The sequence below is a fragment of the Chenopodium album genome, chromosome 20 (assembly GCF_948465745.1).
Source record: "Chenopodium album chromosome 20, dcCheAlbu1.1, whole genome shotgun sequence".
Classification (NCBI taxonomy): domain Eukaryota; kingdom Viridiplantae; phylum Streptophyta; class Magnoliopsida; order Caryophyllales; family Amaranthaceae; genus Chenopodium; species Chenopodium album.
Window position 1 is genome coordinate 40,818,018 of NC_137853.1, and position 23,193 is coordinate 40,841,210.

Here is a 23,193-nt window from a genome sequence, read left to right on the forward strand (position 1 = left end):
ATTTGGTTCTAGTAATATAGATTGGACCGTTAGACATGGATGTTTGGTTGAGTCATGTTTAGACTTTGCATTTATATGGTTTTATGATATGTCTTGCAAGTTTGCCATAATCTGAGATTTTTGTGTCAAATATTTTATTATAATATAGATTTACTTTATTCTAGCAAAATTTAAAAATGGTCTTTATACTATCAAGACATATCAGTGTGTAAACTTTTGTTGGTACGCACTTATTTTTCATTTGCGTTTAATAGAGTCTCTAATTGTGCGAGATTACGATTGATTATTACTTGGAATAAAGTTATAAAATCAACACATGAATTTTTAATCTCATAAAATTATGTAGCGGTGACGGATCTACTCGAAAAGTAATATAAAACAACGAATCAAGAATGTAACGAAGTGTTATATCTATGAATTTTGATTCTTAACCCTTCTAAGATTAATTCTGGTTTGATATTGTTAAATCTGTTGTCTTTACAGTTAATTGTCAATTGTAAATGTCGTATGACTTTATTTTTTGAAATTTAATGTACTGTGTAAATTCTTTTAAAAACAAATTATTACGTGAAATCATTTATAAAATACTAACAAATTACATGAAACCATTTTGAGTAATTTGTATAAGGATTCTCGTTAAAAAAACGTTACAGTAATTTCAGGTAAGATGCTGGCCACTAAGACTATTTGTACTTCCTCTGGTAATTGGAACAAGAGTGTTCCCAATGAACTACTTGCTACTTTTTTGAAAAAGTGGCCGCGTCATCCCTGGGACTTCTTGGTTGTAGGATGTGGTGTCTACTCCACTGTCTTATGGTATATTATTTTTATTTATTTATTTATTTTTATATATTTTAAATATTTTTGTTTTGTATGTTAAAATATACACTGAAATCTTGCTTGACTTCAGTGACTCTATCATTTCAACCATTTCAAGAAGTTTTGTAAACTTCTCAGCAGCAAGTTCAGAGTTTGTCTGTCTTGTACAACTTCTGGGTTGTAGGTATAGTATGAAATTCTATTTAAATATTTACTGAATTACATTAAGGTTAAATTTTTTGTTAATTTTTTTGTTTTTATAACAGTGTATCTGCTGTGGTGAAGACATCAGCTTTGCTGTATTTGTTTAGGTGTTATAAAATTACGCCCAAACAGGTCAGTAAGAAAAAAAATATAAAATTTTCTTACAAATATATTGATAATAATTTTATAAATGAATTTTTTAATGTGATTTACTGCATTGCATGTCGATTCAAGTCTTTTGACTTGCTGATAATTTTAGGTGTTACTGCCTTTTTTGTTCCATTGCTGACATCACTAGCCATGATGGTTAGTATACCTTGTCATTTTATATCCTATTGTTTAAGTAGCTAGCATGAATAAATTAGTCAGAGTTAACCTATTGTATTTATCTGTTTTTTTCAAAACAAGTCAGTAGCTGACCAGAGAGTTGTCTCTAATTTGAGGTATCTTACTAGTATGTGCCTTATTTAACTGGTCTTATTATGAATTTTGTTGTTAAATAGAATAAAATAATAACAAAAAAAAAAACAAAAACAGCTTTTGGCTCAGCATTGTGCAGACTAATATTAGCTCATTAGTCGAAGAAGTGATCTACAGGGGAATTCTTCTTTCTTCATTGACTTCGTAGTAAGTTTCAAATTCAATAAAATTTTATGTTTTTAGAGTGTATTATACAAATTATCAAGCTTTAAAACACGTTTGTACCTTGAAATAAAATTGTACATCCACGTCAGAGCAAATTGTGTAATGGACTGAGGTAACTCACACTAACAACCGCAAATTATAGAGAAAAGATTGGCTCTTTGATTAACTAAATAATCTGATTTTCGTTGATGTAGGAGGGAAAAATATAAAGGAATTTTGACCTAAACAATTGGGTTTACAGCAAATCATGAAATCTCATCATTTTAAAGTGTCATATTGTTTGTTTAGAAAACAAGTTCTTTGGTAAATGAAGAGTGATGAGCTCTTGTAACTTGGATAATTTTGTTGCTGAAGTAGCTGATTTTGCTTTGTATAATACTTTGACTTTACAATGATGAGATTTCTATCCTTTTTCCCCATGCTGTGTACTATCCTTTTTCAATCTGCAGTCACATCCTAAATTTGTTCTGCTTTTGATATTGAAGTGATTGTACTATTAATTTAGAAATCTAAGTATTAGTTACTTCGCTCTAATAGCCAGTTTGCCGGCTTCTGGATTATCAATGCTGTTTGCTGAAACATAAGTATGTTAAAGTGAGGTGAGGTGAAGGGGTAAGTGTTGAAGGTAAAAAAATTCTTGTAGCTGTAACATACTCAGTGGTTGATTAGCTAACATAGAGGAATAGAAGGGAATTTAGGTAAATTCAGGGAAACAAAGGGGATTTCATTGTTATGTTGGAATTTTATTATGTTCAACTTTTTATTTCATCCTTTCCATGTCGTAGTCTCTATTAGAATATCTCTGATACTTAATACCTATCATTACTTTATATTTCACTTGGGCATTCAATTCCCATGAACCACATATTCTAGAGAAATGAATATGGAGAACTACAAAGTATAGAATTGTGTTAGAAGTCAAACTGGAATGTGTATGTATGTTTTTGCATCATGAAAAGCACTTCTAAACGTCTTTCAACTGTCAATAATCGTATCATGAACCACTCATGTCTAATTTTATTATAGTGTTCCCATGGAACATATTTTGAATCTGCATGTTTTTCACTCGAATTTGTGACTGTATCCAACTTTGTACTTTTGTCAAGGTAACATATATAGGTTTGAAATGTGACAAAGTCACAAAACTATGTTCAATGCAAAGTGTCTAGACTCTAGAGGATGTAATTTGTCATCATGGTATGATATTTGCTATCAGTATACTGTCCTAAATTGCTGGTGATACTGAAACTTTAGGATGGCTCGTTTTCATCAATGATTCTTAAGCTTAATTCTGAACGATCTCTATTGTTCATGTTGTTTTTTCGCTTCTCACTTTGATGGCTAGTAAGTGGTAATACAGTAATACCTACTTTTTTTTGTCTTCTTAATTTGTTCTTGCTGTTGTTTTTTTTGCTCATGTCCTAGACGCGTACACTTTTTCCTCAAATACAAGAGATTTATATGTACACTTTTTCCTCAAGTACAAGAGATTTATATATAATGCATATTGTTTATGTTGTTCTCTTTGTTAGAACTGCTGATAGCTGCTAAATGTTTGCCCTGCGCTTCGTATTTCATGATTTGCTGTGCTAACTTGGGTTTTTTTTTTTACTTGGTAGTCTGAATATTCCTTGGAGTATACTGGTTTCTTCCGGTATTTTTGCTGCCTTTCATTTTGAAGGGAATTTTCTGCAACACCTTTTCTTTGGTAAAGATTGTATATTACTAATTGGAGTTTTTATAATTTTATATTGGATTTTTAACATTTAGACTTATGAATTATATTTTTTTCGTAGGTCTCTGTGTGGGTTCAGCATACTGTCTTAGTCGGAATGTTTGGGTCCCCGTGGCAATACATATTTGCTACAACTCTGTGGGCTTAATTGCACTTAGAGTACACATTCGAATTCGTTTAATTAAATCTATATAATTATTGATAATTTTAAATTTAATATTATATTTTGTTCAATGATTTAATTATAATTATTCGTTTTCTTTTGTAGGTTGTATATATCCTTGGTTGATTGGTTGTGAGGTCTTTTTGCCGCCACCTACGTGAATCAATTTATGTTACACCTTTGGCCATCTTATGTTCGTACTCATTTTATTTGTTGCTTATGTCTTTTGAGTTCTAGTTATTGACTTATTGTATACCAATAACAGAGAGTTATTTACTCTTTCGTTCTTTTCCCAAACTCAACGGGAATAGGGATCTGCATCTAATAAGGTATATACTTGGTTTTTCAATTTGACATTATAGCGTGGAATGTTGTTTCTTAAGGTTTTTTGTGTATTTGTTGAGTAGCTTAACAAACTTATCTAGTTTGTACTCCTTTATTCTGCTTATTAACCTCATGTTTAAAAAAAAACAAAAAAAAAAAAAAAAAAAAAACAGAAAGTTAGTGAAGTAAAATTATGCAATTTTGTATTCAACGCATTTAGCATCCACAAAGTGCAGTACAGAATGATGGCAAAACGTCGTGTTGTGTGCATATTTGGTTTTGTGTCAATATTGTACTTTTCTCTAATCTATCAAAAACTACGTAAAATGTGGGATGATTGCTTATTTTGACTATTATATTAAAATGAGTTTTTGTTTTCCTGATTTTCTGTTAACAACTACGTATTTATGTTGATTTTAATTGTGTTAACATGTCGAGTAAATATTGCCATTAATTTTTGGCCAAAAGTCGCAATTATGAGATTTACATTATTTTCTCACAAACACATGTGAATGTAATCTCACACGGTCACACCTCTCATTATTTAATCAATCAAAAATCCTATAATTTACACATCTATATCTATATATATATCTATTTAAAAAACACAAACCAAAGTTGTCACATGTCCTCCTCCCCCTTAACCTTTCTCTAGAATCATTCTATTTTCTTAGGTTTACAAAAAAACTTTTCCATCTCCCCCACTTTTTCTCAATAGCTCTTTATATTCTATAACTTCCACTAATTCAACAATTGATTTTATTAACCTTCTCCTCTTCTCCTTCCATCTTTCAATTTAATCACATTAGTCATTTAATTCATTAACCCTTTATGTTCTTAAAATTTACTCCTTCCGTCCTTAAATTACATTCCTACTTTCCTCTATTATGTAAGAAATAAATGCTAAAATAGGAATGTAATTTAGTGACGGAGGGAGTAATTCATTAACCCTGTAATATAAATACAAAATTTCCACTATAGAATTTTTTTTCCCATCAGTACCTAAGTTCCTATAAAAAAAAAAAAAAGTTAAAAAAATAGAGACGTATATAATTCTCAAAATAGCGAGGATGATGATTGAAAAGAAAAAAAAGTTGAAGTTACAAAAATAAGAGACTTGAAATAAATCAAGAAAAATAAAGAGTTTTCTGTAACTAAAAACATGTAAAAAGTAATGTGTCAATTATAAAAATTTATCCCAAATAGTTTACCAACTTTAATTTATATGAAAGGCCATCCTCTCTGTCAAAAGACGTATGTCTTCCTTTTTTTTTTTTTTTTTTTTTTTTTTTTTTTTTTTTTGTGCTTGTGAAGTTTATAGATCTATAACTATGATGAATTATATGAGGTCGGTCATTCACTCATACTCATACATACGAAGTAACTAATTTAGATTGTTAGTTTAATAATCTTATGTTAAAGCGAAATACATTTCAATTGTCAATTCAAATTTGGTTTATTTTCATTTCTTAAATTAGTGAAGTCCTAGACCATGAATACAAATTATTTCATTTGATTATTATATTGTCTAAATCCAATTCGTTATCAAAAAATTCATACATCAAGCTAAGTTTGCCTTAGTGGTAAAGATGTTAGTATCACACCTTCTTACATTGTGATTATGATATTAACTCTTCAAGTGAGGATACTTTAACTTTTTTGTAACTCTCAAAATGTCTAGTTTGCGGATTAAGATAATCTGTACAAAAGACAACTCTCCTTACTATAAATAAGTTTAAATAAAATTCCTTTTTTTTTTGGACAAGAAATAGAATTCATCAGACATTTATACTCCGTAATAAAAATGCAAAATAAAATAAATATCATTATTCTTTAATCTGAATTTTCAAATACCGCAGTATATTTTTTCCTCGGAGAAGATTTATTAATGAACCTATAACAATTCCCAATTTTCCTACCCTTTATCATTAACAATAAAGAAAGGAAAAGAAAGGGAAATTTTACAATAATTGGCAGGCTGCTATGCGAGTATGATCAGGGTGGGCATGTCTTGCATGGTGGCCCCTCTATAAAGACGCAAAAGAACAGATTAATTTTGCAATTAAAGACTCAATTGGCTACTTAAATCACAGCTAAATTAATTCATCTTAATAATTAAATCTGCTTTAATCAGGAATCTTATGAACAAAATCCGCCAATTATCGTATAAATAATTGTTTGGCTTTTTAGCTTACATATAATATAATATAATAAGGCCAAATTGTTGATGGCTTCTAATCTTTTATTGCTCGTGATAATTATTTGTTAATGTAGAAAAGAGATTATGCAAATCCAAGTGATTAAGAGCATTCACCTAGACAGCTGAACTTTCTTTCAAACAGTATTGGTTACAAATAACCTCGCTCATTAATTAGTTGTATAATCGACAATTCAAACTAAAATATTTCTGTATGTTGAATTGTAGTTTGTGGGCGCATGTTATAATTATACAACTAGTGTGTGTCCCGGGCGATGCCCCGGAGTGCTATTTTGTACTTTGAACTTTTTTAATTTGATAATTATGTTCATCTGAGTGTGATTCGGGCGTTACCTCGAATATTATGGTTTTTTACCTAATATGTATTTATTTTCTAATCTTGTGAAAAATAAATAAATTAAATAACCTCTAATTTGAAAGGAATATATAATGTTAATTATGTGAAATTTAAAACACTAATAAAAGTTGGTTGAGATGGTAAGTGTAAAACCTTTATTTGTTGGAGGTTGCGGGTTCGAATCTAGATCAAACCTTAATTTATTTATTTTGTTAAATGAACTTAAAATTGAATAATGACGTGGCATTGTGACATGGTTTCATCTACGTTGAAAAGTGCCACGTGGCACCGTTCCTTTAAAAGGAACGCCTTTTAATATATAGTATAGATATAATAGACGGTCTATAGACGCATTATTATAATTATATAATAAAGGATGTATGCTATGTTAGATTAATTGGCGAAGTTTTAAGGTTGTTATTTATAGTAACATGCATTGAGAGATTAAGATCCTTTTGCCTTCATTCCAACGTTTTGGATGATTGATTTGCTTTGAAAGGCTAAGCTTAAAGCATATTGAGTGTCAAAACAATCAATATATAAAGTGTGAAAATCATTTCTCGTAATTAAATAATGTCTTATAACTATACATACATATTATATTGTAGAATTAAAATTAAAATAATTGTGTGTTTAATAATTAATATTGTCGAAATAACTAATTTTGTCGATCTTGCAAATGTTGTACTCTTGTTAAGCTAATTTAAGACCCAACCAAGAATATAATAAGAGCATAAACAAATTTGGACTCTAGTTTTAATAAGGTGTCTCAAATTCTCAATTCTCAAGTCACAAACATACCAAATTGTTATGTCAAATGGACAATTTCCAACCATATTACATGTGAATTATCAAGGGAAAACCCCCCTAAAACTACCAAAAACCAAAATAAAAAAACCCTAACTAGTACCTAATTTTGAACACCTAAGTATCACAACATCTCTGAAAATTCAGGTAAATGATCATCAGGTCTTGTCAACAGATTATACCAAAAAAAATCCATATCATCACTATGAGCAGCGACGGCCTTAGAGTCCGTTAAACACGCTGCTGCTGCTGGCTCCGTCACCGGTGAATTGTTTAGGTAGCATTGCGAGACACTAGGAAGATCTTCCGTCGACATGGCGGTGTCCTCAACGGACAACACTTCCATCCAGAAATCGTCGTTGAATTCAGGAAATTCGCCGATATATCCCTCCTTTTTCACCACATTTTCCTTGTTACAATTGTCATTTTCACTAGTACTAGTACTAGTAGTGATTGTAGACACTTCACTTGTACATGGTTGTGGGGAAATTGGGTCACGTTCACGTATGTTCGAACTTGTAGGCCTTACTTTGTCGCCCTCGATATTATTATTACTATTACTATTACTATTATTATTGCTACTATCGTTGTTGTAGCAATCCTTCTCCAAGGCATGATCCATGCATTTCACGTGCTTTCGTGGCGGGCCCTCGGAGACTCTATCCTTTAATGAGGACTTCGGTCTCCGAGCCCGCTTCTTGGTAGGCCCGGAGGTGGTGTCGACGGTGGTGATCATGGCCGTGGCGGAGTCAATTTCTGGCTTAGGAAGCCTCTTCTTTAAGTGAGTGTGCCATACATTCTTAATCTCATTGTCGGTTCTTCCAGGCAATTTTGCTGCTATTGCGGACCACCTAAAGATTTTGATGATAATCAGAATCATTACAAACTAATTAAATAAAATTAATCCTAACATAACCAAATTAATTTACATTTCAGTGCCTTAATATTATATACTATATGAAATTATAATATTGATCAAGTTGCACCCTCGCAATTTGTTGTGTATTAAAGTACACTTATTGTATAGGGGTCAGAGTAGTCCTTGAATTGTACCAATGAAATTCGTACTGTATGACAAAATCATTGATCCCTACCAATTTTTAATTCAATCGATCAAATCTTGCACATTTGAAAATTATCCCATCCTTTTCAATTTAGTTGTCGTTTGTTTTCAAAATATCAATGCATTATTACCACGACTTTTGAAACGTAAGCACGTAAGCATATTATTATTCGTTAACTTAGACTATTGACTATTGAAACACAAATATACAGTCAATGTCGGTCATCTAGATAGTTCGAATTAAGGTACTGTAGATTATAACGCCGTCTTAATTGTATAACTGTTAAGCAATTAACATCGCAAGTCTAGTAAATTAAAATTTTTGTGCTCCGTAAAGAAATTTCTAATTTACAAAATAAGTATATAGGGGTCAGAGCCTGATCAGGAATCTTGTAAGCAGCCCACATGATTTTACTAATTTAGGTGTAAATTGGTATGCGACAAATTTTTGGGTTTGGCCCACTGCTTCGTGAATCATGAGGAATACTTATAAAATTAATTACGTAACATAAAAAGCTTACAGAATTTTTATTTTTATAATCAATATATTAACTCGTGAATTATGATGCAACCGTGACATACTGACAACAATCTCTTGAATAAATAAGCATACAAGTAACTAATTAATTTAGTTAATTTTACTATAATTTGAGTTGTTTTAGATTAAGTTAAATCAATTGAAACATCAATACATCATTTTAATTTTAATAAAATCTGAAATTGATGAGGTTAAAAATTGAGAAAATTAATTAAGTTTGATTAACATTGTTTTAGTGTTTTTTTTTTAGTGCAAGTCAATTTGTTTCAAGTTTCAACAGTAAAAAGTAGACTTTTATTACATTGACTAAATTACGCATACCTATTTTGACAAGGGTTCAAAAATTTAGACTAAACATAATTTAATCATATCATACTTTTTTTTGAAGAAAATCATACCATACTTTTATTAAGAGAAATGATAGCGAAGTTTACTTTGCATTTCAATTTAATTAAAATTATTTGTTTCTTTGTGTTCTTATTGTTTCGATTTTTTTGTGAGACCAAATAAGATTATTTAGTGATAAAGAGAGTACGATTATTATGGATGATTTTTTTTTATACAGCAATATTTTTAGGAATTCATCAAAATCATGAACTAACCAATTCAGTTTTAATTAAAAAAAGTAGCCTTTAATATGGCAAAAAATAAGCAAGAAAATCATGAAAAGACGTACCTATTTCCAAGCATTTGATGCAAATTGATTATAGTATCTTCTTCCTCTTGAGTAAAATTGCCTCTCTTAATATCAGGCCTCAAGTAATTTGTCCATCTAAGCCTGCAACTCTTCCCACACCTTAACAAACCTACAAGCATCAAACGTCGCGTATTTTTAGTTATACGACAATTACCATCCAAACAGGAAGAACTTTTATAGACAGAAATGAACGAGTAAATGATTAAAATTAAAGATCGAGTTTTAAGTAGAATAATTAAATTACCAGCATGTTTAGGGAGAGCACGCCAATTACTATGACCATGAAGATGAATGTAATTAACCAAGAGTTGATCTTCTTCAGGAGTCCATGGACCTTTCTTCAACCCCATTTTCTCACAACATGGAGCTCTTCCCATTTTCTCTCTCCTCCCCTGTTTTTATTTTTTTTGGTTTCTCTCTCTAAAAAGTGAGTATAAAGATTACAGAGTATTTTCTCTTTCTCTCTCTAAAAAGTGAATGCTCTTGCTAGTTTCCAAATGCTCAAAGAGTTTAGTTTTTGGTCCAATATATACCAATATACCATTGATTGTTTGAAAGTATTGGTTGTTTTTTGTAATTTTATTTTATTGGTAAATGCATATAATGAGGACTATTATATTGACCCACATAGTCTGACTTTGTAAATATAAAATCTATTACTCACTCAATTAAATTAAAAAAATTATTTCGCTTGGTTAGAGTCGATTTTTATATTTAATTTTAGTTGATAAAACACATTTGACCCTATAATTATTTATCTCATTTAGGGTCTGTTAACTTCAGCTTAATTTCAGTTCAGTTTCAATCAGTTCAGTTCAACTCCAATCAGTTTTAGCTAAATCATTAACATTAGCTAAATCATATAAAACAAAAAATTAAGAGCTAAACTGAACTAAACTAAAATTAAGATAAAGTGAACATGCCCATAATACCTACTATTAAATTTGTAAATACTTTTGATATTGTGTGAAAAAGTATCAAGCTAGAATCAATCCATTGTGATTGTCAATGATATATTTCCATATATAAGGATTTTGAAATCATATACTTTGTATCTACAATTAATTTAGGATTTTCTTTTGTTAGTGTGATTTTCAGCCTAATAAGTCAAATTAAGGATTATAAAATTATTTAAAGAGGGTACAAGAATTACAAAATATCTTCTTACATAGTTACACACTTACACTACACTTTCTTCTATGATAAATTGATAAGATGACCATTTTAAAATTATCAATGTCGTAAAAATATTTTAAGTTCAATAAGTATAACTACAACCACGAGAAGAAGTAAATAAGAGCTCAATTATCATTAATGAAGATAATCCAGCTATAATTGATAAGCACCATGAAATTAAAATAATATAATAAAAAAAATAAAGAAAAGAAAAGTAAAAAAATAAAAATAAAGCTTTAAAGAAAAGAAGCAAAAAATAATTAAAGAGAAAAGACCAAAAAGTAAAACATGTAAAATTCATACTTGGTATGTAAAATAATTTCTTAATGAAAAGGCATATTCCGTATTTTCTAGGAAAGATCTCAAAGTGTTTTGTAAATTGTCCTATATTTTTCAATTAACACTACTCACTCTAAAAGTGGGGTTGCATTATTAGTGACGCACGATAAAGCCAAGAATGTAACAGTTCATTTGATTAGAGATTAATCCTTATATTATAGTCAAATAAAACGTGCCACATGCCAAATTACGTAACATTCATTTAAAAAATTAAAAAAATAAAAATTGATTCAAAGTTGGCGAAGAGGACAAATCAAAGAGATTTGTGTAGTTGACAGCCTCCACGAAGGTCACGAGTTATATAAGTTTGTACCTAGTAACTTGAAAGCAAGGATATCATGGCTCATCCCCGACCCCAATTTGGCGGTTTTTATTACTCCGTACTTCATATAAATAAATAATTAAATCATATGTACTCCGGATGAATTTATACGTTGTTTGTCAAGAATATTGTTCGATATAAATTTGTAAAAATACCAATTAATTTAAGTTTCTGATGATTTTAAAGGTAAGATAAATTAAGAAATAAATTAAAGGTTAAAAAACATTGGGTTACGATAGCAATAAGATATTAACTACGGAGCATAGTTTGTGGTTGCACTAGGCTCACATTAAATTAGTAATGTGTGCACATCATGCACTGCAGCATAATCTAGCTATTAAGAAGTTACTTTGTCCGTAGTATTTTAGTAAGGAAAAGGTCCACACATGGATATAGAGGGGAGAGGTAAAGTTTCTATTTCTAAGCATATGAAGCTCAAGCTTGTGATCTAAAAGTCACAAAATGAATTCTCCGCTATATAATTTCCACCAACAAGCTTGGTTGATGAAAAGGGTATTGATTTGAAAGCAAGTCTGTTTGATTACGAGTAATAATTAAAGTATAGCATTTCCCTTAATAACCCAACTATACAATAGGGGTTAAGAGTTCAAACAACATTATATAACCCCGAGATGTATCCCTTAGGGTTTCAAGGTTTTTCACCACCGGGACCCGAAACCTCAAATTTTCCTCAAAAAGCGTGGATTATAGCCTTCAATTTTGTAATTTTTTGACCTTTTTTCGACCGGATATAAAAATTGACGAGATGTTTCCCATGGTCCCTAATATCCTTCGGGAGTCAAATTGGGTCGGTGGAACCATCGATCCAATATTCCCTTAAACAATCATTTTACCCGTTCACAAATTGAAGTAATTTCGTAAACTCAAGCCTACCACGAACGTTTATGACAGCAAATAATGATCATATATGGTTTCAAACGTCATTATATAACCCCGAGATGCATCCCTTAGGGTTTTAAGGTTTTTCGCCACCGGGCCCCGAAACCTCAAATTTTCCTTAAAAAGCGTGGATTATAGCCTTCAATTTTGTAATTTTTTGACTTATTTTCGAGCGGATATAAAAATTGCCGAGATATTTACCATGATCCCTAATATCCTCCGAGAGTCAAATTGGGTCAGTGGAATCATCTAACATGCCCTTAAACAGTCATTTTACCTGTTCACAATTTGTAGTAATTTCTAAACTCAAGCCTACCACGGACGTTTATGACAACATATAATGATCATAAATGGTTTCAAACGTCGTTATATAACCCCGAGATGTATCCCTTAGGGTTTCAAGGCCGGGTTTTCGCCACCGGGCCCTGGCCGAAATCTCAAATTTTCCTCAAAAAGCGAGGATTATAGCCTTCAATTTTGTAATTTTTTGACCTTTTTCGACCAAATATAAAAATTGCCGAGATGTTTACCATGGTCCTTAATATCCCCTGGGAGTCAAATTGGGTCGGTGGAACCATCCAATATACCCTTAAACAGTCGTTTTACCCGTTCACAACTTGAAATAATTTCGTAAACTCAAGCCTACCATGAACGTTTATGACAACATATAATGACCATAAATGGTTTCAAACGTCATTATATAACCCCGAGATGTATCCCTTAGGGTTTCAAGGCTTTTCTCTACCGGGCCATGAAACCTCAAAATTTCCTAAAAAAGCGTGGATTATAGCCTTCAATTTTGTAATTTTTTGGCCTTTTTTCGCCCAGAAATAAAAATTGCCGAGATGTTTACCACGGTCCCTAATATCCTCCGAGAGTCAAATTGGGTCAGTGGAACCGTCCAATATGCCCTTAAACGATCATTTTACCCGTTCACAACTTGAAATGATTTCGTAAAATCAAGCGTGATACGTACGTTTATGACAACATATAGTGATCATATATGGTTTCAAACGACATTATATGACACTGAGATATATTCCCTAGGTCTCAACACTTTTCGCCACCGGACCCCAAAACCTCAAATTGTCCTTTTAAAATGTGGATTATAGCCTTCATTATGTAATTTTTTGACCTTTTTTCGCCTAAAAATAAAAATTGTTGAGATGTTTACCATGGCCCCTAATACCCTCCTAGATTCCAATTAGGTCGGTGGAACCACCTAATATGCCCTTAAACGGCCATTTTACGCGTTCGTAACTTACACTGATTTTGTAAACTCAAGCATACCATGGACGTTTATGACAACATATAATGATCATATATGGTTTTAATCGGCATTATATACTTAAGACAATATATATGTAACAAATGATTTCAAACTAATACATGTATAATTGTTGAAGAATAAACCTCTCAAGTGTCACCACATGTAAGTGTCCCACATTGGTTGAATAAGAGAGAATTAAACACTTTATAAGGCTAATGGGCTACTCCTCCTATTGCCATATGGTTTTGGGATGGAACCTCTTTGGACTTGTGAAGTGGACTCTCTCTCTTGGTTTGCGGGTGTGGCCTAGGCCCGCGTTTATCATGGTATCAGAGCGAGGCCCACGGTATGGGACCTCTAATGGTTTGAGTATATTGCCAGGCCCAAAATTTGGGACCTTTAATGGCATTAAGTATTCTGGGCCAAATAGAATTGGATCAAGTGATCCTCGAGTTAAAGGGACCTTACATGTGAGGGGGAGTGTTGAAGAATAAACCTCTCAAGTGTCACCACATGTAAGTGTCCCACATTGGTTGAATAAGAGAGAATTAAACACTTTATAAGGCTAATGGGCTACTCCTCCTATTGTCATATGGTTTTGGGATGGAACCTCCTTGGACTTGTGAAGTGGACTCTCTCTCTTGGTTTGCGGGTGTGGCCTAGGCCCGCGTTTATCAATAATAAATAATACTCCGACAGAGTACTGCGTATATACTTTAATATAGTCATGGTTTTCAATTATTAATCCATTTCCTTTTTTTTTTTTTACTTCTTTTTCCAATGTATTTTGTTAAGGAAAAGGACTAAAAATATGAATATTATATGTATCCACATATGTGCAATGTACTATGCCGTCTATATATATTGGTTTTGTGTGGAGAAACCAAATAGTTTTCTAGTACTATAAGAAAATACTTTTATTAGTCAATGCATTAAATTAAAGTGACGTACCTTTAAAGTAACCCATCTTTGTGGACTATAAGTTGTTTTAATTATCTTCTACTTTACCACGTAGTACTTAGTACTCTATATTACATTACTTTGAAAGAGGATTATTATTAGTTGTGAGTGACAGTGATAAGTTTGTGAATTAAACACTGGAAAGTATGAACGTATATTATAGACTTTATGGTCAATTAGCTAGTCAAATGAAAGCTGCTTATAATTATTCTTCTGTTTTATGAGCATCATTGTGATGAAAGCATTTTGTAATTTGACATCTTATTGTATAGTAACAAACCATGAAGTTTCACAAGTAAACGTTTATTAGAATTAATCTTGACTTAAAAAGTAAACATATATATAGAGAAATTAAGTTAAGGGGAATTTTCTCAATCACGAAAACTTCCCTGGAAATTTCATCTTGTAGATTTATGAGTTTAATCTACTACCTCCGTGTTATAATTAAAATTAACACTTTGATAGAAATTTTGCATGCTACACATATAAAATTTCCATCCAAAATTTGTAAGTAAGAGATCCAAATCAAATCAACAATAATAACGATGAAAAACACATAAAGCATGAGATTATAGAAAACTAATAATAAGAAGGCAACAACTAGCAATCTAGCTCCATGTAAATTAAACCCTTGGAAGTGCACATACTCCGTAAATTAAACCCTTGGAAGTGCACATACTCCGTAAAATTCTATTTAAAAAAATTAAAATTTCTTAATATGATCTTTTTTTTTTTGTTGTTGTTACACTACTTATTGTTATTGTTATTTTTATTAGTTAAAAGCATAACACTTAGAATAAAAAACGAAGAAAGTAGTGGCTAGTCGTAGTGCTTGGGCCGGAGTGATATAATTTCTCATAATGACAGTGGCGTATCCAGGAATTCCGAACTGTGGGTTCGGAATTTTAAAAAAAAAATGATGATCATATATTAACTAAATATTCAATACATAAGTTCATTTTTTTTTAATTACAAATGGATGGATTTTACAAAAAAAAAAAAAAAAAAAAAAAAAAAAAAAAAAAAAACCTACAAAAGCATTTTTCGAGTTTTCATAGTTTGAAAGCGTGCTAATACATTACTACTTCTATAAATCTATATGTCTATTGCAAAAAATCAATATTACACATAAAAATAAAAAATCTCAAACCCCCAATAAACACAAATTTAACAATGTAAACTTCTTCTAATTATCAATTAAAAGACCAAGTAAAAATTTTAAATTCTAAGTTTCTACAATTCAATTTGTCAACAATTCAAGTATTCAACAATATATCAAAACCAATTAAAAAATAAGTATGTAATTAACTAATTATCACTAATTTTAATAAAATCAACCATTAAATAAAGATTTAAGAATTAAGAGGAGTAGAGGAATAAGAGGTCTCACAAACTCACGAAGAACGGAAGAACTCGAAAAAAAATTACAAAAAAAAATAAAAACATAAAATGAGATTAACCATTAAATAAAGATTTAAGAATTAAGAGGAGTAGAGGAATAAGAGGTCTCACAAACTCACAAAGAACGGAAGAACTCGGAAAAAAATATCAAAAAAAAAAAAAACATAAAATGAGGGCAGCAGGAATCGAACCAAAGACCTAAGGAGGAGGGTTCAATGCTCTAACAATCACTCCCTTACCAATGTGCCAAGCTTTAACATTTGATAATTTAACTCACATAAATTAGTTTTAACCCTTTTTTTCTTTTTTTTTTTAAAAAAAAAAAAAAATTAAAACTTATAATTTTTTTCCGAAAAATCTGTGGGTTCAATGAACCCCCTTGAACCCCCCCTAGATCCGCCCCTGCATAATGATAAACCTAGGCATAGCTCGATTACAATTTGGTAACATTTTCCTAGAGAAGTATATCAATCGATTGTTTAAAGTGAAAAGTCTTAAAAGGTGAAAATGTGAAATGTTTTGACCCTATTTATATATATGCTTAGCTTAACTCCAAAAATATTTATTGTTTATGTTTATTCAATTCGTATGTATGTTACTGGAAAAATGTTAATTGTTTGCGGAGAAGTAAATTAAAAGTCGTTAATAGAAGCGATTTTAGTGTTGTTGGAACTTTGCATTTGATCATTGACAAGTTTATACATAACAGCTCCAATCCTCTCAACAAAACACCTTAGCTTCAAAACAAGGGACCTTCTAAAGGACTACCTTTTATTTTGTGATCCATCCTAATTATTTAAAAAAAACAACCTAAAACTCCTTCACATTACATGATATATAACGTGACCATTATGCCATGCATACTACATTGTTGTTTTTTCCAACTTAAGCAGCCAAATCCCTCCTTTGGCGCCCTTGGTTCTCGGGGCGGAAGAGGGTGGTTTCGGACCGGCTAAACTTGAGGCGGTATGCCTGCTCCCGGGAGATCTGGTAGATGTTTGAGATAACCTCTAAGGGCATGGCACGGATGGCGGATGTTCGGCCAGCTAGGGTTTGGAACAAAGCGTTCTCACATGTCTTGAAGGCGATCCACTCGAATCCTTCCTCACCGGCTTGCTTCACCACTGCGAAGTTCTGTGGGACTACCACTAGTTGTCCTTGTCTTAGCTCGTCGTCGAACACCGAGTTTCCTTGTGCGTTCACGATTTGGATACGTCCTCGTCCTCGTACACCGTAGATTATGCTGTGGGCGTTTAGGTTGTAGTGTGGGGCCATGATCGCGTTCTGCATCAAAAAGAAAATTTAGTAAGAACTAACCCTGCATAGTCCTGACACCTGAATACTATTTTAGGATGTACGAAAAAAAAATTTATTTAATGGTTATATGTAGCCCTGATTGATTAATTACCCTGTAGAGGACACCCTTCTCAGCACTCAAGCGGAGGTGATTGAGGATGGGGAGGTTGAAGCTGTTAAGGGTGGTAAGTCTACCAGCCTCCGGGGAGTAAACATCGGCTTTAGAGGGTTCGTCGATGTTCTCACTAAGACGAGCCGAGCATATGGTCTCTTCCAAGCCGTTAGACCTTCGGCTACGGTGGCGTTGTTCCCTCTCATCTTCATATGATCTGCTGCTTGGGGGCTTGATCACATGAAGACCCTCTTGCACTAAGACTATGTTGCCTCTCTCGTCTTGCTCGGCTTGGAGCTTCTCGGCTATCTCCTCACCAACTCCGAAGGATTGAGCTACGGTCTTGGTGTCTAGCCCACTGAATACGTTGCCGCCGCTGCCGTGTTCACCCCTCTGGGATTCTCCACCTCTGTGCTGGTGGCGACTGTGCTCTTGTTGGGGTTTACCAGCTAGGTAGAATCTCTGCATATATATAAGTCAATGATTAAATTAAATGCACTAGAAGAAATCGTTACATTTGGGCACGTAAATATATATTGTGCAACATTATACTTTCACTTAGCTAAAAAGACTATTGTATATACTAATTATATAAGAAATAATGTATCAATTAAAAAAGACGAATAATAATTATATTGGACTGTATTAATTACCTTGGGGTAATCCTTGTCAAGTTGGTTAATATGGTTAGAGGTGTCAATGAGGATAACAGCAACTAGAGGCTCATTTCCGGTGTTGTAAGCCCAGTGAGCAACTCCGGCCGGCATTGCGAAAATGTGGCCTTGACGGAGGTGCCTAATCTTCTGGTGCTGGTCTTGGAAGCGACCGCCCCTCATTCCTCGCTCCATACCCTCTCTCCATGATTCTTGTGACATTGATTCAAATGTCTCGGGGCATCCCGGGATCATCAACCCGCTTATTCCATTCCCTATAACATAATATACACACGAGTTATTTTTTTTGGTAGGTAAGATGAAAAATCTTATCAAGCCGAAATCCCTCACGTAGTTACAAAGGCAGTCAATTATGAAATATTACCTCAGCTTCTTATTATTATATGTAACAAAAGGATATTATTTATAAGACATAAAATATTATTTTGTTACACGTGATAAGAAACAAAAGTATTAATATGAATAGTATATAACTTTATTAATTGTTACCTTGCTCAATGTAAATGAGCTCAGGGCCACTAGTGAAAGAAGGCAAAAGAAGACCATTAGGCTCAATGGTACGTCTAATAACAGACACACCGGAGCATTGGAACTGCTGGTCCTGGGTGTCCCACACCTCAGTCAACCCACCCTCAGCCTGAATCCGATTAGTCGGTTCGAGGGCGGTAAGCCGGTCGATTTGGCACTCATTGCCTTGCATCTCTCGCATCCTTCCTTGGCCCATGCACCCATTCAACAACACTAGTGCTATTGAACAACTAAGAAGAAACAATGTAGTAGTAGACTTAGCCATTTTTTACTCTTTTTTTTTTTTGCTTGTTTTTTTAGGAGGGAGGATATTGAATTTGTGGCGAATGGAGAATGTATGTGTTGAAGAGGTGAATTTATAGGAAAAATGAGAAAGATGAAAGAGTGACACATAATTTTTGTAATTTGGCCATTCTTCAAAATGCATGGCAATGAGGGCTTACCTTTGTTACACCTAAATTCTGATAATTTTAGCAAGTGGCTGATATATGCATGCCCACAATACTATTATTGTATTTGTATATGGACATGTAACGGGAAGATTGAGACATTAAAAAAAAAAAGTTTTAACTTTTTGTTTCCTTGTAGCTAGCTACTCAAATAATATTATATATTGTATTATTGTTCATGATCAACACCTGTTTTTGATTTTTGTTTTTTCCCAATTTATTTAGATTTATGCAATATAGTTGATGAAAATCTATAATATATGAGAAGGTTATAGTGTGTGTATATATATATGAGAAGGTTATATATATATATATATATATATATATATATATATATATATATATATATATATATATATATATATATATATATATATATATATATATATATATTCACCTGATTTTTGTTGAACTGAAAGATTTTTAATTTACTTGGAGAAAATCTATTATTAATTATTGATCATAATTTGTTTTTAGACTTATTAGTGTTTTGCATTGATTTAATAAAACTTCTTTTCATTGATTAAAAGATTTAGAACCGATCAAATTAAAGAAAAAATTTTACCAAAAACAAACTTATTTTCATTGATTATGGGTTGAATGGAACATGCATGCCCTCAATCAATTAGCTCAATTTATTATAGATAACACTATATAAAAAACTATAATTATAACAAAGTTATAATTTTGTATTTGAAGTTGATGTACCATATACATGAATGAAAGAACTATAGATTGTAATTATAACTTCTTGTACAAAAAACTCGAGTCATGCTATCTTCATTATTTACAAACTAGCCTTATCACGGTCTACAAATCTAACAACATTACATATCTTGCATTACATATTGATAAATATCAAAATTTTATAGTACATCAAAAAATACGTACTCCGTATTATACTGGCCCAGCCATGAAGTACGTGTTGCTTAATCAATCAATAAAATGTTAGTTATATTTGTACTGTTGTACAAGTACACAATCAGTAAAATGTTAGTTTTATTTGTACAAGTACACAGGCAAAGTAGCTTTGCTTTTAAGTCTGATGAAAACCCTTTTCTTGACGTAGGTAGCATTTTTAATAGAAATCGTGATCTTCCCTGGTTCATTTATGTAAAATGAATTTCTTACACAACTTTCAACTTTCTCCTCTGTATGTAACAAGATCTTGTATGAACCTTCATCGTCGGGGATGAATTCGTCTTTGTAACTCACATCCCATCCTACAACTATTACTTCCCATACAACCGTTACATTTACCTGAAAAAGATCAAGGACGACCCATTATGTAATTTAACCAGTACTTAATTAAAAAAAATGTACAAGAATGGTACGTAGAGCACAATATTCTATACGACCTAGTATAATAAAATACAAATCCTAAACTAAAATTAAGAAAAGACGATGTGATGAAAATCAATAACGTATGTATGTGAGAAATTAGCTTGTAGTCAAATATTGATTTATTCTCAAGTACCTAAAGCGATAGTAATTATGGAATCGAGGGAGTACTATATATAATTCGTTAATTTGTACCTCAGAGATTGGAAGTCTGAAAACTGATACTGCACCACCACGGATAACAAACGCTAGGACAGGGTCATCAGATGTGAACTCATCATCATTATCACGTCTAAACCCACCATATTGGAGTGGAATGTTTTGAGGGGGTATATACCTGTTCATATATTAACACACACAATTATATTACATATAAATTCTTATGTTTAATTCCAAATACTAGTAATAAATAAAGTTAACTATATTAGCAGAGTACAGTATTTTAATGTTGGAGATTAATCTATGACATTTTAGGTTCATTCAATATATTCTCCAAACATTAGTCATATATTTTGTGTGTAAATTGGGTTACATGTAAACCCTAAGCCCTATTTGGATAACATGCATAATATATTAATATGTTTGATTGTATACCGCTTTTTGCTTAGATGATTAAATAGTCATATGTGTTATATGATGTTGAGGGTTCGAACCCCCTTATCCTTATGTTTTACCTTTGTAATATTTTTGAACTCTGTATACCGTCTTTTGCATGCACTTTAATGATTTTTTTTTTTTTTTGACAGGTGACTTATTAGACAGTTAGACTTAATGGACAATATCTTTGGGGAGATGATAAGGAATCCCAGCCTCCAAAAGGCCCTTAATATAAGAGAAATGAGATAAATTAATTTTTATCAGCAGGAATATTTTTGTAAAAAATGAAGGTTGATGTATTATAGCCTTACTTCAACAATGTTTCAGTGACTTTGTGAGGCCTTGCAAATATGAACTTTTCTCTGGTTCCAGGAGTACAATATTGTGCAACTACACCATGGTACAAATAGTACCAGAAGGGAGCATTTAATATAATCTGCAAGGGCAAACAAAATAATAAGATTATAAAGACAATTCTAAAAATGAATACAAAATAAACTAACTTTAAACACTTATTCTTTAAAAAAAAAAAAAGATAAAAAAATTCTTTTATTTACATATTGCACTTTTTAACCGTAGTTGTTAACGTGAATTTGGACCATACTGATTTAATTTCACAAGGTCTCCACGACTATTTACATACTGCACTTTTTAAACAGTAGTTCTTTTATATTGTTCCAATTTTATCATGATAATATATACGTACTACAAGTCGGCTTACATGCTTATAAATGAGCTCGGGATAATAACGTTGAAAGACAGAGATAACATCTTTGCTCATAGGGCCAAGCTCCTTCATACGACTCCCAGGACCTGGAATATTTTTCATGTCACTAATCAAAAGAAAAGAGTCCACCCCACCACACTTAAAACTTAATTTTTTGATGCTTTGCTCCATAAACTGAACTCTCCATCTAAGAAAGTCTCTCCTATTTTGTTCTGTCCCAAATGTTTTGGTATACAATTCTTTGTCCTTAAAAGCCCCATAAGAATTAAAACACAAAGGATGCCCTTCATTATCAACACTATCTATAAACACCATTTTGTTAAGCTCCTTTTTATCCCCTAAATTTTCATTAGTAATATCATCAATTCTTTGTTCTGCCCTCCAAATTAAGGTATGCTTAAGGTTTTCTAATGCCTCATTAACCCTATAATTTTGGGCTTTAAGGAATTTCAACAAGATTATATCTGTCCCTTCATGTCCTTTGCTTGGCAATAAGGGCACACCCCAAAGGGTAATGTCCCTAAAGTTTTGTGACATCCCATTTCTTTCTTCTTTAAGGAAGTAGTTCCCATTTAGGGCATCCTCTAATCTCGACTTCAATTCGATTAATGCTTTCTTTGTCTTCATTCTTCTCCAACGCCGTCTGAATAGTTTCCTCCTCCTACTTGGTACCTTCCCCTTTGTTGAGGAATCATAATCGAAATTATTACTATGGTTTATCCCTTTTCCTTCAATAACAAAGTCCTCGTGATCTGATTCTTCTTCACTAAGGCTTGACCCCTCATCATCGTCGTCAAACAATCCTCCCACCTTGGATGGTTGTCTTGCTTCCCCAACAACAGCACCAGTGGCCGGAGTTTCCGTTGGCTGGGTTGCTATGCCTCTGATGAGGTCATGAGATGATATGGTGATCATTGATATTAATGATTTCTTTAAGCTGTTCTTATGATCCCTTAAGCCTAGGTCATTAATCAGAAGCTATAATCAATTCTTAATTTAACCAATGTAACGAATCATTTGAAGGATTTTTAAGGTTCTCAAAAATTGCAACTATATAATGTCAGAAAAATCTTATCTTTTCCAAAGGTGAAAAACATGGATGTCGTGAATCTAGTACTATAACCAAGACGTCTATACTTAAACATGCTTGTTTATTCGCCAAAATTTACTCCCAACTTAACGGATAGAAAGATTTTGATATAAGACAAGGCAATACTATATCTAGGCAATCCTATTTTAAAATTTTAATCCTATTAATAATGACATGGAAGAGGATTTAAGCCTAATACCCCAAAAATCGTTCATTGAAACGTGAAATGTTGCAAGTAATTAATACTCCTAAGAGGCTGAGAATCTGAGATGATTCCATCATCTAAAATTAGGTTCTGGATAGGGAGATTCAGCCCGAGTTCAATTATAACACAAAGCAAATCGCCCTATCTGAACCCATTTGCCAATTGCCACCAAAAACTCCAGCTAAACTTATTCCTATAAACTATGACATTATAAACATTGAGCAACTCTTTAAGCAAGGTTAAGGTTAAAAGAGGA

General features: G+C 32.2%; 3 protein-coding genes across 3 annotated transcripts; all 3 read right to left on the minus strand.

Moving 5' to 3' along the window:
* Positions 1 to 7,202: 7,202 nt before the first annotated feature.
* Positions 7,203 to 9,953, minus strand: LOC145598485 (uncharacterized). The gene is made up of 3 exons (XM_081654845.1): positions 9,795 to 9,953; positions 9,530 to 9,659; positions 7,203 to 8,103 (listed from the first exon to the last, which is right to left on the minus strand). The coding sequence occupies exons 1-3, from the start codon at positions 9,925 to 9,927 to the stop codon at positions 7,377 to 7,379; spliced, it is 990 nt and encodes a 329-aa protein (XP_081510971.1). The 5' UTR covers positions 9,928 to 9,953; the 3' UTR covers positions 7,203 to 7,376.
* Positions 9,954 to 16,589: 6,636 nt separating this feature from the next.
* LOC145598624 (11S globulin seed storage protein Ana o 2.0101-like) lies at positions 16,590 to 18,889 on the minus strand. The gene is made up of 4 exons (XM_081655000.1): positions 18,490 to 18,889; positions 17,980 to 18,254; positions 17,327 to 17,788; positions 16,590 to 17,202 (listed from the first exon to the last, which is right to left on the minus strand). Exons 1-4 carry the CDS (start codon positions 18,791 to 18,793, stop codon positions 16,804 to 16,806), a joined length of 1,440 nt encoding a protein of 479 aa, XP_081511126.1. The 5' UTR covers positions 18,794 to 18,889; the 3' UTR covers positions 16,590 to 16,803.
* A 1,087-nt stretch (positions 18,890 to 19,976) lies between these two features.
* On the minus strand, positions 19,977 to 22,557 carry LOC145597257 (patellin-6-like). The gene is made up of 4 exons (XM_081653400.1): positions 21,637 to 22,557; positions 21,227 to 21,351; positions 20,514 to 20,655; positions 19,977 to 20,237 (listed from the first exon to the last, which is right to left on the minus strand). The coding sequence occupies exons 1-4, from the start codon at positions 22,555 to 22,557 to the stop codon at positions 19,977 to 19,979; spliced, it is 1,449 nt and encodes a 482-aa protein (XP_081509526.1).
* Between the last annotated feature and the right edge of the window lie 636 nt (positions 22,558 to 23,193).